The sequence below is a fragment of the Onychostoma macrolepis genome, chromosome 16, assembly GCF_012432095.1.
Source record: "Onychostoma macrolepis isolate SWU-2019 chromosome 16, ASM1243209v1, whole genome shotgun sequence".
Classification (NCBI taxonomy): domain Eukaryota; kingdom Metazoa; phylum Chordata; class Actinopteri; order Cypriniformes; family Cyprinidae; genus Onychostoma; species Onychostoma macrolepis.
Genome location: NC_081170.1, coordinates 24,933,474 through 24,954,123, shown reverse-complemented (window position 1 = coordinate 24,954,123; position 20,650 = coordinate 24,933,474). Strand labels below are relative to the sequence as shown.

Genomic DNA, 20,650 nt, shown 5'->3' with positions numbered 1-20,650 from the left:
GCAAGACATTGTTCTAGAACTCTTGAGGATCATCCAGCTGCAAACCTGAGACAGGTTTTAGTGTTTGCTTGAGTCTTCCTTGCTAGTCTGCCATGGATCCCATTTTTCCTGAGGGTAGAGTCATGTACACTGACCTTAGCTGCGGCCCAAGGATTCTTTGAATGTTCATTGTGATATCCCAGGCAACTTGGAGAGATTTCAGCAGGATGGTTACACATTGGACAAACTGGCGGACTATTTAATGCATTTTTAATAGATTTGCATGTTTAAACTCACCTTAACTACAAATGAAAGGGTCTGTTTTAAAGCATTTGCGACTGTTGAGTTGAGGCTGATCTAAGGCAGTACTCTGGTTGTTGTTTACTGTACATTAAAAAAACAGCCTAAAATTAAATATTGATAGTCTTACCAGGTTATTTTATTGACTGGCTGCTGGTAAAGGAAATTTGAGTGTCCTTGGTTTAGCTGGAGCTGTTCTCTTGCATCTCTGCCTTGTGCTGCCCACTCTTTAAATTAGATTCCATTAATCAGAAAATGTGGTCTATTTTCTGTATAGCAGTGGGCTAGATCTAAAGCTGCTCCCAGAGACCCTCATCAGTTCTCAAAGGTCTGTCTGCGCTCTGACACACCTAATTCATATAATCAAGGGTTTGATAATTCACTGATAAGTTGAAAATGTTGCCTCAGAGCAGACAAAGACCAAATATATGACCCCATTCTGTGGGTCTATAAGAGCCGGTTCACAAATCACTGCATTACAGCTCAAACTGTCAGGCTAACAAAGAACCGCTAGGGAATAAAATGTTACCCTGTCACTCCTGTTGTTCCCAGTCATTCAGTCAAAAAACGATCTTGCGTAGGATTCCAATTATAACAGTATGCATGTAGACCCATCCGCACACAGCAGTCCTGGCGCCCGGTAAATGTAATTTATTGTGAAAGTCACTGTTCCCTTTCCTCATTTCTATTCTTCCTCAGGTAATGTAGCGGCCAGCTCGCCGTGTCCGACTAATAAAGGGCTGCTTGATCCTAACATCTCAGAATAAATGGTTTTGTAAATCATGCTCATGTCTCCAGATTTTCATTTTCTCCCACGTGCCTCCTCACCTACGAGCGCTGAATATCCCTGACATCCGACAACAATTCATTCTGAGAGAGGGAAAATGATAGCCTTTTGGGAGGAGGAAATTTATTATAGGCTAATCCAGTCTGGCAGCAACAGAACTCTGAGGCATTGGTGCACTTGTAAATACCAAGGTTGTCATTATTGCCTCTCTCCTGTCAGTAAGCGGAGGTGTGTTCAATTTGGTGAGGACCCTCAGAGTGCTCTCTATATGGGTGCTCTTGTGATGAAATATCATTCTTGTGTATTTTACATTTGTGGTAAAGATTGCTCATTGGCCAAAACATGATGATGAAGGCAATACTAATTATGGTAGAGAGAAGCCTTAGTTGTGTTTCTAATTAAAGTTGATGGTAATACTGTAAGTGAAAAGCTGTTCTTAAGTGAAAAGAGCTGTTCTTAAGTGTTAACTTAAAACAAACAAACAAACAAACCAAAAAAAAAAAAACTAAAGAATTGTAAATCACTTCTATTAATCCTCAGAAAAGGGGTTATGAACCAAAATATCCAAAATGTTCTTGGATCTGGTCTGCTTGGACCATAATGTATTTGCTCAATCTCAATCTTGCTCAATCAGTTTTTTGTTAATATTTACTTGAGCTGAACACACATTGATTAATATCAATTCACCTAGCTAATAAGAAGGAATTTCCCAAGAGGACTTGAAGGCAGCATTATAATAACAGCTTGTCAGACAACATAGTGGACAGCAAAGTTGCAGTGGTAGGATTGGTCAGTAGCTTTTTAACAACTTAGGCCCCGTTTACACTAGTGCGTTTTCGTTTTAAAACGCATAACTTTTGCTACGGATACGCCTATCGTTTACACTACTCCGGCGTTTTCAAGGTCGAAAATGGAGACTTTTGAAAACGCTGCAGACCCCGTTTTAGTTTGAAAACTCCGGGGTAGCGTTTCAGTGTAAACGGACCAAAACGGAGACTTTTGAAAACGATGGCGTGGTTGCTCACATTCTCTCTGCGTAACCTTGACGACCTTGTAAACAATAACAGAACGCTCTGTATTGTACCCATAGAGATGTATGGGTAGATCCCCCATACCTATACATATCTATGGTTGTACCTGCATGAATGGTCACGTGACATGCGTTTTCGGTTGTGTAGTGTAAACGGAGATAGTTTCTGAAACGCCAGTGGAAACGCTGATCGTTTTCATTCTAAAATGCTGTTTTAAAACAAAAACGCACTAGTGTAAACGGGGCCTTAGGCTCCTTGGAAAACTCTAAAAACACACCTATGCATACTAATAACTGCAGTATCCAACTGAATTGAACACTAGTGGCAGTAAAACACCAACAATTTTTATTTCTGTTCACACAAAATATTATTATTGATTTATTTTCGTGTGGTTCCTTTCACATTACTATGTTAAGACCTCAAAACACTTTTACTAATACATTGTAAACTAATATATCTTGACATTTACATCACATAACCAGTTCCATATGTATTACTTTTCCAATGTAGTAAACCTGCTCTGTAGCTCACCTGGTACAGCATTGCACTTGCAATATGGAGCGTTCGGGTACAAGTCCCGTGAAACACGAGTCATGATACTCAATAAAACAACTCAAAGACTTGTAGAAGCAAACTAAAATGGCATGGCTACTTCAGCAAATGTGTTTAGGGTGGGGTTTCGTTTCTGAACTGCTGCAATACATGCAACAACCAAAGTAATAAAATGTTGCTAAATTCACATTCATCTGTTTCTGGAAAACTGAAAAATTGTACACAATTGAAAATGTTCACCACTCACTGGAAATTTCACTTTGAAAGCTTGTTGCATTTTATGGTCTCCCCCTTAGACAGGTGAGAGTTAAGCAAAGATCCTTGGATCCTTGGATGGATTATTTTCATTAATTGCTAATAGTCTAGTTGATAAGCTTCCTCTGTCCAAAGGAAATTGTGGGATTGATTTTGTTAAGAGATTTTATTCAAAACAAGGGGTGTTGCCAAATAGTTTTTCTTTTGCTAAAATCAAATTACTAAAATGCTTGAAGAGCTTCAAGTGTCTAAGTCAAGAGATGATATTGGGCTGGATGATATTCCAGCTAGATTCTTAAGAGATGCTGCAGATATTATAGCTCCAACTATTACATTTATTGTTAATGGTATATTCCCATCTGATATGAAGTTAGCTAAAATCATTATGTTATTCAAAAAAGGTAACAGATATGATCCTGGAAACTATTGTCCAATCTCCATTCTTAGTGTGGCCTCAAACATTTTAGAAAGAATTGTGCATAAACAAATGTGTGAGTATTTAAGTAAGAGTAGTTTAATTTATGATTTTCAATCAGATTTTAGGAAATCTTATTCGACTGATACTTCTTTACTTTATTTAACAGATTTTATAAGGAGGCAGATTGATGAAGGTAACATGTGTGGTATGGTACTTTTAGACCTCCAGAAAGCGTTTGTAAATCATTCAATACTTTTAGACAAGTTAAGTGTCATGGGTTTTTCAAATAAAGTGATAGCTTGGTTGAATTCTTATTTAACTGGGAGAGTTCGGAGAGTAGAAATTGATGGGGTTCTTTCTGCGGAAACTTTTGTTAAAAATGGAGTCCCTCGGGGAAGTGTTTTAGGCCCTCTTTTGTTTCTTTTATACATAAACGACATGCAATCTGTTTGTGATGGTAATTAGTTTTTATATGCTGATGATTCTGCTTTATTAATTTCAGATAAGGATGTTGGTAGGATACAAGTGAATTTAGGTAAGAAGCTTTGTAAGGTAAGAGACTGGCTCTCTGAAAACAAACTGATATTGCATTTAGGTAAAACTGAATCCATTTTATTTGAGTCTAAAAAGAATTTGAATAAGGTTTCTAAGATGTCTGTTAAGGTGGGGGATTGATTAATATCAAATAGAACTTCCGTTAATTATCTTGGATGTGTCCTTGACAATGATTTAAGTGGTGTAAGTATGGTCATGAACGTCCTGGGTAAGGTTAATGCTAGAACAAAATTTCTTGCCATACATGTTAGTTTTCTTGATAAACAGAATATAAAATTACTTGCATCATGTTTAGTGTCATGTCATTTCGAATATGCATGTATTTCTTGCATGTCTGATTTGTCTCGTGGTTGGTTGGATAAGTTACAAAAATCTCAGAATAAATTGATAAGGTTAGTTTCAGGGTTTAGTCGTTTTACACATGTGGAGGTTTCCCATTTTAAGTGTCTTGATTGGTTGCCTATAGAAAGCAGACTAGAACATATTTAATTAAAAATGGTATGTAAGATTATCAATAACAGAGCTCCTTCATATTTTAATGCACTTTTTTTCTAGGGTAAATGAGCAACATTGTTATAAAACTAGGCAAAGTCTTATGGATATTAAATTATGTTGTTTAAAAACTATGTATGGTCGTAGGTCTTTTAGATATTCTGGGGCACTTTTGTGGAATAAGTTACCTATGGTTATTAAAGGTATTTCGAATATGGTTTTAGTTTAAAAGCTAAAAGTTGGCTCTTAAGTAGGTTGTTTTGTTGATGAATTTGTATTACGTATGTGGTTATTTGTGACTGTACATTTTTGTAAATGTGGAATTTTATTGTAATTTTTGTATTTATAATGCAGTGCCAGTGTACCTGTTACCGGGAGTGGAGTTTGTGCTTTACATCATGGACCACAATGGAAACAAGTTTTATTTTACACTTTATTGTGTTATCCTTGACAAATTGAGTGTATTCACTACTTTTTTTGTCAAATAAAAAGAAAAAGAGAGAAAAAGAAAAATGGTAGGGTTTAGTGAAGGGTAACCACTTCAGTAGAGGTTTTAGGAGGAATGCAGGAGTTTGAGTTGGGTACAACTTCTGCTTCTGTTAAAGTTGGACACAGATTTTGTTAGATTATTGAAATGGAAAAGAAATATGGTGTCTAATAGCTCTTTGCATAGCCTAGGCTGTGTGGTTTTATCCCATCACTTTTATTAACACTGAGAAGTATAAGAATGATTCCTTTGAACTCAAAGCTCAATCAAATGAATTACACACCTGAAAATGTTCTCTCTTCAAATTACTCCCAAGATTCTAAGAGATGAGCTTTGCTTTAAAGCTGCTGTCAATTAAGAGTGTAGCTCTGTTCTGCTTGACCCTGGAAGAAAGACTTGGCTGAAGAGAAAATGAAAACTGGAACGGTGTGGTAGATTACAGCACAAATGACATTCAAAGCAATCAATTGCATTTCGTAGTTTTGATGTTCTTCGTGTTTCTTTTTGCTGGTGTCACTCAGAATGATGTTGTCTTTATATTAAAAATTTATAAGTTGTCAATTTTGATGGTGATGATGATGATTAGTGTTCTGAATTAGTGGTGCTTGATAAGGCAAGCTATTATAGTACTCATATTTTAATAGTGCTCATAAATAATAACATTTTAAATACAGATAGTTTTTTTTGTTGTTGTTTGTTTTTTTATGGAGAAAGGTTGAGATCATGCATTCATCCTTATACAAATAGAAAACAAACAAGCATCTGCCCATATATTCTCTGCATAGGTTAGAATAAATCCTATTCAGCCATAAGCTCCAGTGACTTTATATTTCTCTCTCAAGGGAACAATTTATTGGACTGTAGCTTTTCAACACACTGAAACACACATCACATAGAATCAATAGAGGTCACCTACAGAGCCGTCAAGCTCAATCAGTCTAATCTAAGAACAAACAACATTCTCTGCAGATGAGCTCAGTGCCAGGTACGATTGAGAATGTAGCCCACACTCTCCCATTTGTATTTTATTTTGCTTCTTTTCTGGAAACTGATTGTGAAATGGCGAGACATATTGTTTGCAATCCTTGCATCAGTGATCATTTATTTGCTGAGAATACTTGAAAATAACCATAGCACAAGGAATCAAATACTCCTTGATCTTTTGAAATAAGTGATCAACATGCTATGAAAAACACACAGTAAATTTCAGCGCTCAGATCTGTTTATGAGTACAGAAAAAACATGTATTGAAATTGGGCTGCAAAGAATTCTTAACTTGCTCTACTTTCTGAATTAAGCTAAAATAACACATTCCACCCACATTCACATGCCAGTGATGCCAATTTTGTATTTTTTTAAGAATAAGAAGTATTATCCCTTTTTTTCCCCATATCATACGATATTAGTATTTATCACAATATTAAATTACCATTAATGGAGAAAGAAATGCTGTCCACGTGTTTGTTAGACCTTTTAATTTAGGTGACCATGCAATCCTATAAAGCATAGCAAATATCATAACAGATTTAATTCTTCCTTATAGATGGTTTCAACGGCAAGAGACATTGCTGCGCATGCACGCTTTTGTGGCTCAAACTTAACTTCCGGTAGACTTCCGCAAAGAATCAATCAATAACAACAACAGAGTCCTTCTAGAGTAGTTTTTTTTTTTTTTTAAAAACAAGCAAAATAACTAACAAGTGAATTACATTAGCTAGCAAGTTGAAACAACAGGTGCACGTGTTCAACTTGAAGCAGCTCTGCGCAGACCAATCGGTGTGTGACATCAAAGTACCATGAGAGCTCTAGTGGTACTTTGACTTTAACTGCGTTTGTAGTCAGTGCCATAGCCACTAGCCAGACAGATAAACAAACATAGACCGGAAGTTAAGTTGATTGAGCATAAACTGTGCATAAACAAATCCCCAAAACCTCAATAAACTGGAGCAGCGTTGTAAAGAAGAATGGGCCAAGTTCTTCCAGAACCATGAAAGAGACTGATAAAGTCATACAGAAGATGATTACTTAAAGTTATTGCTACTAAAAGTGGACCCACAAGAAACTGAATCATAGGGTGTCCTTAGTTTGTCACCCATGGCTTTTCCATTTTGGTCTAGTTTTAGTCTGGTTTGTGGTATTATATACTCTAGTTTCATACTGAGATCCTTTATCTGTGATTCATAGGGTGAGTGTTTGAAGTAAAATTGCAAATTGCTTATAAAAGCTGTAACGAACACTTGTCATTTTTCCAAGAACCAAGGCCACTGTGAGAGTGGGTGGTCAGTGTTACATTTTTTGGACTCGTCAGTGAACTTGCAACTCATGAACAAGCAGTGTTACTAATTTTAGAAGTGTTTACAGACAGTTCTTCAAAACGGAATCAATCAATCAGTATTTATTGAAATGGTCATACAATTATTCAACTGCTTAAAAAAAACTTTAATATAAAGTTAATATATTAATATTTAATATAATATAAATGCATATGATGTTTATGATCCATTTTACTGTTTACATTGAAATAATTCAATATAATGAATTATTTGTATTGCTATTGTACTGCTTTCAATTGTAATGTCTCACATTTTTGTTTACTGGACGTCGAGTTGTTTAAAGCTTTTAGTTTGGTTGGCACTCTCTATATCGACTATTCTCGGAAGGGTTTTACCAAGAATATCCCTGAGCACAGAACTTCTGTGTTAATTTCAGTGCCAATTACAATTCAATAGAGTCAAGTCACTGAGCAACTAATTCAAAGGAAAGATAAAATCTTTCATTATTGAGTTTTGGTCAGCCAAACAAGCGCTGTTAAATGTTTGTAATGCTCATTTTAGCTTATGCTTTTAGTTGTTTGGCCAGTGCAACTTTAATACAGTATGTATTTGCCAGGTTTGCATCCAGGTCCCAGTTCTCCTCTTTGTTGAGCGTGCTAGTTAAGTAGGCGATTGCTCTCTCATTGGAGTTTAATCCAGTGTGTTCCCTCTAGTCCTCTGTTCAAACTTACTTTCAGCCTCTGGTATAATTGCTGGGTGCATTTCCTTCCCACACTGCTGGGCTCTGTGCAATTTTCTCACTGTTTGCTTTTTCATCCGTGTCTAATTTGAGAGACGCGCCTCAGCAAAAACGTGTGTGTGTGTGTGTGTTTATTTGTGCGTGCCAGTTTGCATGCTTGTGTGTGTTATGAGGGGCTGGGAGGAACTGACTCGCTTGCGGGGAAATGTTGAGGCACTGATTGTATAGAAGTGTGCAGTGCTGGTTGCAAACAAGTTAATTAACAGTGTTTCTTAATTAGCATGGGCTTGAGGGCAGAGACGGGCTGTCACTTCTGGTGCTGTGGATCTCACCCTCTCACAATCTCATTTCTCTCACTTAGGAGAGGAGAGGAGAGGTTGCTCGTCTTGACAAGCTATTTTTAAAGACATATCTGCACTGTTCTTAATGATCTTACTGTCCTGCAATTCATTTAATGAGTACTACACAGTGTATCTGGATAGCCTTGATGTCGAGTCAACGTACAGGTTTTTTGGTTTGGTATGCATATGTGCCAAAAAAAAAAATACAGCATTGTTTTATCCACTGCACATGTGGAACTTAATTTGAAACTCCTACTTTAATATACTTCTTCATTTTAGCGAATCTATAATGAATCTGAAATCCCAATGTTGATCTTTTAACCTGTGCTGTTTCGGGTCATGCTTGAATAAAACTTTACAAGACATACATTACACCTCTTGTCCAATAATTCATGTTTTGTTACTTATGATAAGAGACAAAGTGTCATCTTTTAAATTATGTCCATTTTATCAGGAAATTCAAACAATAAATGCCATTTTGGCTCTCTTCGAGAAGAAAATTGTAAATACAATTGAATGTTTTTACATACACAGCCACAATTTAAGTAAGCCACTGTTTAATAAAAAATAATAATTTTATGTTTAGTTTTTTCTTCCTGCTATACCGAAAATGTACCAAACTGTACCAAACTGTGACTTCAGAACCAAGATGCATACCAAACTTTTTTGTTTGTTTGTTTCACACTGAACATTTTGCTTATGTGACCTTTATATGTGCAAGTCTTCTCAAGTCATATGATATCAAGTTTTGCATGAGGAACAAATCTAAACTTAAGTCTTTATTCACTGAAAATCTTGCCAAAAACTGCTGTAGATTCTCACAATGTCTAGTCAAGTTTGAATATGCTAAAATGCAAAGGTATGAAAAAGAAAAGATTTTAAGTGAATTATGACTGTTTGATCCTTAGCCAAAATGTTGAAGATATTAATGAAGTAAATAATGGCACAAATGGACACTCTCTATTTCTTTAATGTGGTTTATAAATCAGAGAAGATAGCTACTACAGTGATCAGCAGTTCTTGAGAATGGCCTGATCCTCGCTTCTACCCAAGCTCTATCATCTCTTTTCTTATTCATGATCTTCACTGTGTCCATGACATACATAACAATATCATGAATATTACATGTTAGCTACTTCTCTCACGAGACACATCTGTTGTTTGTAGTGAATTGATTAGTTTGAGATACTAGAGGTGAGGCTGAATCAATTGTCTTGTGTTGAGATACTCTTTTGTTATTTGACATTCTAAAGCCAAGTGTTCAAATTTAATTTATGGTGCTTGCTAAGGCAAGCGTCACTATTACTGTTGCTCATTCTTAAGTTTATGGATTTGAACAAGCCTCTTACAAATCCAAAAGGTTATTGTTCAACTTGTTTCTACACAGCTTGTGCTGCAAACATGAATGATACATCAAATCATGTAGTTTTTTGAGGAGAGGAGTGCTGTTACTTTACTTTTCTAATTAATTGGACTTAAGTAATTCAGTAATTTAAGTAATCTTATATTATTCACCTGATGGCAATCCCATTCAATTGAATAAGAAATCTTATTTGTCAAATTAATGCATTTATATTGCATTAGGTTGTATTGTTTTACCATTGTCACAGACCAGGTCCTCATTTATCAAACACACACATTATCAGATTTATGGAAAATTCCTATTTCATAAGCGAGAAACAAAACTTGATTTACAGCATAAAGGCAAAAACTGACATGAAAGTGTCCTTATGTGTATGCCAACTGAAGAGCATGCATACACATTTTTTGTGCTCATATACACCAGTAATTAAGTCAACATTGTTTATTAAAACGTAAAGATAAATAGACAATCACAGTATATAATAATATTATGTGCACATATGAGCCTGTTTTGTGTCACTGAAACTATTTCATTAATTATATATGATTTATATAAGGAAAAAAGTCCTACAGTTTATATTGTCATATCAGGCGGTACATTTTGTCACACAATGATTGATAAATACATAATAAATGTTTAATTGTATGTAAAATGCTAGCCATGAAATTAAATTTAGCAAAGGATTTTTCCATTTTATTCCAAGAAAAATAAATATTTCCTTTTTTTTTTTTTTTTTGGATCATTGTCATTTGTAAAACAGAATGCTATTAAAACACAATACATGGTTTCACATGTGGCTGAAATTACACTGTGGTGAGAAGAAAAGAAAAGTTACAACTTTGTTCCATAAATATAGTTCACAAACCGTTGTACATTTTTGGTGGAAAAACTACTTTTTTTTTTTTTTATTCTAAAGGTACAAAAAACATCCATAAAAAGAACAACATTTATTTCATCATGCCCCAGGGATTGTGCTGGTATCACAATGTAAGATCCAAGGCAATTTTCCCAGAATCCCAGGAGAACTGATCCAAGCTTTTACTAAGAGAACACCAACCCCATTAATCAATCCTAATATGTCGGTTTGCATGTTTGAATCAAGTCACATTCATTCATCTCTAATTCAACCTCCAATTTTCGTACCTTATACACTTCAAATTCAATTCCTTGCCAGATGCATCTTGTTTTTCTCTGGTCTTTTAGCCAGGCAGACAGACCTCATTCCCTTCCTGATATTGTTTCAGGATCAACACCATTTCATCTCCATTCTGTCACCCCTCCAGCTGTTGAGTGTAATTGATTAAAAGCATCTATCCTCTCCCCACTGTGTGTTTCAGATCTGCCTCTCGCTCTCTCTCTCTCTCTCTCTTTCTCTGTTTGGTCTGGGTGTCTGCAGATGAATAATAATGTTTTGCCAACCCTTCTCTCAGGCTGGTGATGTACATTGAAAGAGACGTCCGAAAGGCCACGCCAGGAAAGGAGCAACAAAGCGGCAATGAATACCTGTCAAAATGCCTGACCCTCTTCATCCGTCACACCGTGCACGAACTGCCAGCCATCCTGGGTAAATCAATCACAATACACCCAAAAAAGAGGGGAAAAGGAATGCAAAGAATTCACTTGAGAAGGAACAGAGTGAAATGGGAAAAACAAAGCAGGGGCAATGAAAATGAACATTGAATTTGATTGGCCTCTCTTTAATTACCTTTGTGATTGAATACGTGAGCAGGCTCTTGGGTATCGACCTGTTCCTCCTTTTTCATTTGTGAATCAGTGCCACTACACACCACCTCTCCCCCATGAAACCGGTTCAAACCAGTTCAGTTCTTCCTGCGGGTTTCGTCCCAACACAGAGACGCACCTGCTCACACCCTCGGCCACCTACCCAGACTGATCATGACGGATTGTTTGTGATTGGCTGATTTCTCACTGCTTCTGTTTATGTGGACTCTCTGTAGATGACATCCTGTCCGTGTTAGGCAGCATTGTGGGAAGGAAGCACCCCTCTCCGACGCAGTCCCGTCTGCTGAAGCAGAGCCTCCCCATGATGGCTGTGGTGCTACATCTGCTCACCTCACAGGTGTGTGTCTGTGTCAGGTCTTGCTATATTTACCTTTTTGCTAATTATTTTGGGTTTCTATCTCCACTGGGATAATACAACTTGAGGGAGAAAAAAAAATAACATTGTGAGGACCTACCTTGTGGTGCAATAGATAACTTATTTCACAAGCTATTTTCTGTGCAGCAGATGACACTGGAAGCCTTGAACGTTCAAGTTACAAATGGCTGCACACACTATTATATTAAAGATAAGGTGAATAGCAACGATTCACGGTCTGTTCAGGCTAAGTACCCTTTCGGTCAGATCAGAACATCCACCTGGAACATCCAAATACCAGTTAGTCACACTGTTCCTTCCAGGGTCGGAAACTAAAAGGTATAGTTCACCCAAAAATGAAAATTCTGTCATTAATTACTCACCCTCATTTCATTCCAAACCTTTAAGACCTTCGTTCATCTTCGGAACACAAATTAAGATATTTTTGATGAAATCCAAGATCTCTTTGACCCTCCATAGACAGCAAGGGTACTTCCACGATCAAGCCAAAATATCAAAAATATCTTAATTTGTGTTCTGAAAATGAACGAAGGTTTACGGGTTTGGAACGACATGAGGGTGAGTAATTAATGACAGAATTTTTGGGTGAACTATCCCTTTAACAGGGGCTTGTGCAAAAATGCCACCAAAATGAACAAAAATGGCGCCAAAATGAAAAATATTCAAGATAAAGGGGGCATGCCACAGGGGCAGGCCTTGCACAAATAAAAGTAAATGTTAATATGAATTAATTGTGTTAATGTGTGGAATTACATTTAGATTTGTGCACATTGCATCAGATTTCTTTTTACATGTTTTTTTTTTGCAGCATTGAGCATTATAACCAATCACATGCTTTTGAGCCAATCGGGCCAATCGGAGTCGTTTAGATTAGTCGTTTTGGTGAGTGTGTGTGCTCACTGACAAAATTCTGCTTGCTCACAAATTCTCTCATCTTAAGCAACAAAGTACGGAAAAGATGCAAGTAAGAATAAAAATAAAAATAGATCCTTTTACTAATGTGTATTATACTTGGAATGTATACCTGGCAACTTAAGAATGGAGAGGCGGTTGTAACATCCCAGACAACGTGAGTTTTAGCAGAGCATACATGTTAAGGCTTTTACACAGCAGAAATAAACATGACAACAGCCACTATAGATTATATAAGATAATAAACACACGATTACGATAGATATGGTCTGTATGTGATTTTCTTGATGAATGTGTACATCTGAAATGCTAATTTGTGCAGCGACATAAAAGGTTATAAATAGCATATTTTAACAACAGTAAACGACCAAATTCCACATGTGATCGTAAAAGGAAGTTATTACAAACACTCAATGGTGGTTTGAAGTGAGTTCTGAGTAAAAGTGTACTATTAATCTCATAAATTGTCTTATGAAGCATGATGCTAATATTAGCTCTAATATACCTGCAGAACAGGTCCAATTCTTCTTTATACTGCATTTTGTCATAATACTTCACGTAAGGTCGCAAGAAAATGTTTTGTTGTATTTATTTAGAAATACTTGGGTAAATGTATACTGGGATTGAAGTGATGTGGCTTGATAAACGTTTTATTGCCAGTATAAAGGCTGATAATGGCTGAATAAAAACAAAAGAATAATAAGGATTATGTCTCATACCTGGCGGAAGTGTGAAAGGTTCTGTTTCCTTAAACTAGTTTGTCATGCATTTCTTTATTTCAACACATTTACAGGTAAATCCTAGTATTTTAAATTTGTGATTAATCATGATTAATCACAGTCCATGACTGTGATTAATGCGATTTAAATTTTTTAATCGATTGACAGCACAATTTTTTATATATTCCTTACAAAATAACAAATCCACAATAACTTAAACACCAACCAAATGGTTTTTATCCAAAATAACCAGTCACTTTTTAGGTAAGATTCTGAAGTGAACATCCTATGGACACCTTACTATCACATGAGGCCACAGGAGAGGAGTTGTGAATGGCAACTGCCATTATATGTCAAATGATAATGACAACATGATGAATCTAGTACGCCCAGATTATATTACACATTAATTTTATATAGAACAGACTTTTTTAACGGTTGCAAAATAATTACTTGTTCAAATGAACAACATTTGAAAATGCTGTTTTATCACAAATATTATAAAAATGCAGGTAAAGGATGTCTGTGGCTTGCTCCAAAATCGCATACTTTCTAACTACTCCATTTGAACAAGTAATTACTTTCCGTTAAAAAAGTCTGTTCTATATAATATTAATGTGTAATATAATCTGGGCATACTACATTCATCATGTTGTCATTATCATGTGACCTATAATGGCAGTTGCCATTCACAACTCCTCTCCTGTGGCCTCATGGGATAGTAATGTGTCCATAGGATGTTTACTTTAGAATCTTGCCTAAAAAGTAGATTATCCGGGGTGGTTTTGCCTGCTGTTTTATGAAAACTGAATATATATTACTATACGCCTATTATGTATTAGATAAGAATGCATATTCAGATGCAGCCATTGTCATAGGGAGAAAAATGACAAAAAACATTTAGTTCAATTTTGAAGTATAGAGGTATTGTGATAGATAATGTTTGAATAGAGGAAATGTGTAAATCATTACATGTCTTTTAAACTAACTAAAAATAAACTTTCCAGACTCCCATCCACCTCTCACTTTATTAAATGTCTTCATCTGAACAGAAAATAAAGAATGAATGTGCCGTACCTGCCTGCCATGCACTGAGTGTAATCACTGTCTGTGTCAGAATGAAATGATCTATTAGGGAGCTTTCCGGTGCAGCTTCAACGCGCGCACGCACACACACACACACACACACAGATTATTACCAGTTGCCAAACAGTGCAAAATTGGATTTACTTCTGACACACTCAGTCACGCCAAAATTAATATGAAGGGATCTGGTGTTCTCAGAAAAAGATGTTTGTCAGTGCGCAGAGTTGATGAGTCTCTCTGCTGATTAAATACACTTTTACATTTGGCCAGGATTTGCCATGGAGACTCAGTGGCAGATTGAGTCGTCTCATTTGGAGGGGTCGGTGCTGATAGAGCTGTCTGTCTGATAGTTCCACTGTCATTAACTCATCTAAGGAGGATACACTGATGTCCATTAACACAGAGCTGCAGTGGGCGGCTTAGAGGGGTAATAGGCAGTTCTTTTGATTGTTTGTGTCTGGCTGCTTTAATGGTCCTCACAGTGAGTTGTGTTGGTGTAGTGCCAGCCGCAGACAGCACATCCACAGATCACCCACAGACATTCACTGGCCGCCTGATGTATATTACGCTCAAATATGGCAAATATTTGTCCAAATGTCCAATCTTAATGGCTGATGAAATTTCTAGGAGACGAGGTAGCCAGGCTGCTTCAGTAAGAGCTTCAGAGGAATAACTATACACTAAAAAAACAAACAAAAATCTATTTGCCCTCCTCTAAAATGAACTATGGCTATTCATTTTCTCGTGATCTTGGAAAACATTTGATTTTACCTTAATATTTAATATGCTTAATTTCTTTACAGATCAAAATTCGGGGTGGGCGATATGGCAAAAATATCATATGATTTTTTAATTTTTTTTTAAGGAAAATCACGATTCACGATTTTCTTCTGATTCTTTGTCATGTTGGCTTTACTATTTTGCAAGTTGTCTGAGCATTACAGTCAAACTGTATCCCTGTTTTAAAAACAAAGCCTTACAAAGTAACAAAATATAAAATGAAAAAGAATGGCAGACACTTAGGCCAAAGTGGGCAAAGATCTTTATTTTATTATTTTATTTTATGTCATTATTTTGTCTTTATTAAAAAAAATAAGAACAAAAATACTCATCACAAATGAACCTAACATAATTTTTGCTTTATTTTTTAAGTACAGTATGTGTATTTAGCAGTAGCATTCAAGAAACTGAATGAACACACATACAAATAAAACACTATACCCTTCACTGTATAAATTATACATTGATTCCTATTAAAACAACTGTATTGAAGTTCTTCAGTCAAGAGCAGTGGGTGATTTTTCTCTTTGTGTTTTGTTGTTTTAAAAAAAAATTATTATCATTTACTCCCTCTCAAGCTGTTTTAAACCTAAATGAGTGTCTTTCTTCTGTTGAAAATAAAAGTTATTTTTAAGAATTTAGGTAAACAAATAGTTGCTGGTCCCCAGTGACTTCCATAGCATTTTATTTTTCTCCTACTATTAAAGTCAATGGGGATCTGCAACTGTTTGGTTACCCACATTTTTGAAAGTATCGTCTTTTGTGTTCAGCACAAGAAATAAATTAATACTATTTTGGGACAACGTGAGTGTATAAATAATGATAGAATTGTAATTTTTGAGTGAATTATCCCTTTAATGACAAGCGGCAACATGTTCAGTGCTATTAGTCTGCTGTCACTTTTAGACCTACACACATCCGTTGTGTACTATCACTTTAGACATTACCAACTGTATTTGTATGTGAAACTTTGTGTTTTTGACAATATTTGCACAATCAGATGCGAAAGATAACTTAGTCCAGTAATCAGGCGGGCTTTTTAGAGTGCGCACTCTAGGTGTACGCACTCAGAAAAAGCGCATGTCAAACCAGCACAGAAATTAAACCGGCAAGATTTAAAGCACATGTAAATAATGTACTTTTGTGATTTGTGAAGTGCATTGTCCTGTGAGGGTAACTCTACCGCTTAGTTAACATTTGATATAAATGTATGTCGCGTTGTACAGTATGTTGAGACGCCACAACTGCAACTGATAGAATGCACGCTGTAGCACGATGCTTCGATATTTCTTCGAAAGCAGATCATGAAGACATTTTAATTGTCCACAAACAAAAATTGTGATATCGCACATCCCTAATTTAAATTGAAATGTTTTGTCACTGAATAATGCACAAGCTTACATTTGTGTTATTTCACAGTTGTGGTGGCTTTACTGTTATTTTAAATGTTTCTTAAAATAAGTAAAAAATAACATGTCCAAACTTTTGTCAGTCAGTTGACCCCTTCCTGCCTAAGTGGGCGGTTCTTGGCTAGAATAAGCTGCAGTGTGGGCTAGACTTCATGCCTATAGTCAAAAGTCTGGCTACACAAATCCAGTGTGTATGTGTGTTCTGATATTTAGAAAAATGCTGCAGGGCATAGCTGGTTGTCTTCCCAGTAGCAGGTTGGTCTGCATCTTTGAGACTTCACTGGCCTCTTATGCCCTTGAGCCCCGTGTGCCTGATCTCTTCAGCTGCTGTGTGGTTCTGAGAGGCGTCGTGCTCTTGTAATGTGAGAGCATGCCTGTGTGTTTGTGCATCCATACATACATTCATGTGATGAGCCCTCTCTGTGGTCTCATCTGTCTCTCTGGCCTGTTGCTTCACTGACAACCAACACACTACGCTGACACTCACAGCACTCATCAGTCACAGGGGTCAGCGCAGAGGTCAGTTCCAATGTGTTTCTCAGAGGCGAGAGTGGATAAGAGTTCAATACCTTGCTGTCCAGGATTATGACCTCTGACCTCACATCATTACAGTCCTACAGCACAAACATGAACCCCCTCATTCTCACACCAGCTCTGAAGTCCTCCAGAGAGGAGGATCGCATCCCAGGATGACATTGTAAATGGAACACACTCGAATACCACATCTTCCGCTGCTTAGTCGAAATAGTGCATGATGGGGAAAAATGTCCTCTTGACAGAACAGCAGGGCTTTATAACATTTTCTCTTAAACCGGCTGAACATTTTGCGATTTTTGCTGTCCTCTACAATTGCTGCTTGTCAGATTGTACGGTACGCCGCGTCCCGGATGAGATCTTGGGTAAAGCCCACGGCAGACTTTAACGGTGACATTCCTCAGTGACATTAACGTTCTTATGTCAGACTATACGATGCGCATCGTAGCTGGGATTTTAGTCTCGATTGACAGTGTTGAGCGTCTAGAGCGCAGCAATGCGGCCTAAAAATTCTGAACCTGCCAGAAGATTCATTGCAAAGGCAATTTATCGGCCGTCGAAGAGCATGATGCATTAATAGATCCAAGACTGCAGATTTTGCAGTACGATGAAAGAAATCTGCAGCGTACATTCGGCTGTGTTCAAGACAACTGTAAGACTTCATAGCTGCTAAAGCTCAAGTGAAGACTGACAGTTTTTGGTGGAACTCAAACGGAATAAGACTCAAGGGTAGTGAATAGCAATGTTGTACAGTGTTGTAGGTTGGTGAAGTGTCTTTTAGAATTGATCCCTTCATGACTGTGCCTGTTTGCTTTGACAGATCTTCCGACCGCAGGTGGTGACTGAGGCCTTTCTCATCAAATTTGGAAAACTGCTGGTGAGTCTCTCAGTTTTATAGATTATTGTTTAAATGTCTTGTAAATGTTTCTTTTTAAGCCATTTGCTATACACACATGCACTACTGTTCAAAACTTTGGGGTCAGTAAGATTTGTTCTGTGAAATATTACAATTTCAAATTACAAATGGTTTTATGTATATATGTATGTTGCCAAAAGTATTGGGACCCCCCTCCCCTTCTAATGAACAGGTTTGAATACTTAAGTAATTTCCATGAGTAAGAAGTCTTAATGATTAAGCATATAATGATATTCTAGGAAATTTAGGACAGGACCCTTTTCTATTCTAACATGACACTGCCTATGTGTGTAAGGCAGGGTTCAAAAAGAAATGATTGATTCAGTCAGAGTGGAAGAACGTGGCTGGTCTGCAGAAAGCAAAGTCCTAATCCCAGCTGAACACCTCTGGTGTGACTTTAAATGCAGACGTTGAGCCAAAAACTCATCACCAAACACCAATGACTTGTACATACACTATATGGACAAAAGTATTGGGACACCCCTTTAGAACAGAAAAAAGGCACTTCCAAAAGTGTGGCAACAAAGATGGAAACATAATTCATTATTATTCATTATTACATCTCTGTTGCAACAGTTTTGGAAGTGTCTAAAATGACTGTACCCATATGTTCAAGTCATTGGTGTTTGGCCATTGATTGGTGTAGTCATTGATGCTTAAACATTAAGATTTGTGCCCTAGAATAGCATTATATGCTTAAACATTAAGGTTTGGGCTCATAGAAATTACTTATTAAAGTAGTCAAACCTGTTCATTAGAATGTGGTGTCCCAATACTTTTGGCAACATAGTGTATGTATGTATGTATTAAAATGCTATTTTTTTTTCTTGTGATGGCAAATCTTTCTGATTCCAAATGTCTGCATATATTGTCTTTTCTTTTCTTTTCTTTTCTTTTCTTTTCTTTTCTTTTCTTTCCTTTTTCTTTTTGTGTTTTCTTCTATTATTATTAAAGTTTTTCTTTAAATTCAGCAATTTTGTGTAAATCACTTATTAAATTGTATTAGACATATCAGTCATCCTGCCTATAAATATTAGAATCTGTTTTGACATTGGCCATTTAATTACGCTGTTACATGTTCAAAATGTGGTAGTAGTTTTTCTTCATAACTCACTTATGATGTTAAAATGTGTAATTTTGATATCTCTTTTCTCTTTCATTATGGAAAGAATCACATAACCTCCATTGACTCTAATGAGACAAGTTTGGGAAGCGCTATAGGTAAGTTTTTTTTTTTTATTTTTTTTATTGTTTTCAGTTTTATTGTTCTAAGGTTTTCACAAACTCTTCAACCGCTCTTTCAGTGTTTTTTTTATTTGGAACCAGTCTTGCATGAACTATATTCTTTAGTGTTCAAGACACTTTGATATACGGCTCTAATGTAATTTAGCTCCAATTTTCCAGACATGTTGTTTTTCAGGAGATCAAATATAGTTAAATTATTGATGTTTTTCAGTGTGATATTTGTTTTTCACTCATTAGCTGAAAATTAATTGTTCAAAAGTGAGATACCTACCTTTATGCTTTCTATGAGCATTTCTTCCACAATTAACAGGTCAAGCAGCATCTGAGGAGCTGATCAGAAACGCACTGTCTGCAGTGGAGGCCATTTCCCAGCATCCCGCTCTTCTCAGCCTCTATCACTGCACTGTGAGTATATGCCACTCTTTGATGTCATGATTTTAATTTTGTCTCTTCCAATTATTTGTAAATTATTTAAGCATCTTTCCAACAGCATTTAGCTACATTTTGTTGAAGTGTGCTATGGGAGAATTGCACTGATTTCACAACTCTGTTTGTCTCCCAACAAAAGTGTGCGCAAGGTGTTGATAAAAAATGTTCTGGCAAAGTTAGTCTCTAAACTCTCTATTTGACCCCATGCAGACTTTAAAACTTCCCCTCCATAAGGACAGGCTCACAAACACAATATATCAAGCTGTGTATCAGAGCAGCAAGGGCCACATTCACGTCTAACCTGAGATCTCACATCCTCACGCCTGACGGAGCTACAACTGAGATCACGGCTCCCCTCTGCCCAGCACTATTATTCTCACAAACCTCTCGGCAACAGGAAATCACTCAGGAGTGAAGGGAGAGTGTCTGTGTGTATATCTCTCTGCGTGTGAGGCTTTTGTAATGAGTATTGACGTGTGTTCTGTAGGACTGATGCATCAGGGAGCGTTGAGAGGACACAGACTCTCTGATACTCTATAATAGAAGAAGGCACCTTAATTACAGTTCGCCAGTAGTCATTAAATCCCGTTCTTCACACTTAAAACACACACACACAGTCACTCCATATAGCATGTGAATGACTATAGTTTATTGAAACTGATATTCTTGATGATTATTGATACAAAGGCTGTTCATAAAGGGGGTAATGCCATAGAAGAACTGTTTTGGATACCCCAAAGAACCTTTCAGTAAACTGTTCTTAAAGGAGACATCGGATGCCCATTTTCCACAAGTTGGTGTAATTCTTTAGGGTCTTCATAGGGCCTTCAGCGAGGTATTAGAGTAAAATAACACCCTCTTTACCTTGTCAAAAACAGCTCTGTTCACAGCGACCCGTTTTGGTGCATGTCCCTTTAAATGCTAATGAG

At 36.7% G+C, this 20,650-nt stretch overlaps 1 protein-coding gene across 3 annotated transcripts in view; it reads left to right on the top strand.

The window, feature by feature from the left end:
* Positions 1-20,650, top strand: part of ulk4 (unc-51 like kinase 4) — a 215,500-nt gene that overhangs the window by 78,689 nt on the left and 116,161 nt on the right. For all 3 annotated transcript variants that reach the window (XR_009266289.1, XM_058746124.1, XM_058746123.1), the window contains exons 23-27: positions 11,003-11,136; positions 11,531-11,652; positions 17,952-18,008; positions 19,217-19,268; positions 19,603-19,697. Coding sequence is in view for 2 of the 3 variants with exons in the window: in XM_058746124.1 (XP_058602107.1) it covers positions 11,003-11,136; positions 11,531-11,652; positions 17,952-18,008; positions 19,217-19,268; positions 19,603-19,697 (460 nt within the window). In the remaining variant the exon portion in view is untranslated. The remainder of the gene's footprint in view (positions 1-11,002; positions 11,137-11,530; positions 11,653-17,951; positions 18,009-19,216; positions 19,269-19,602; positions 19,698-20,650) is intronic.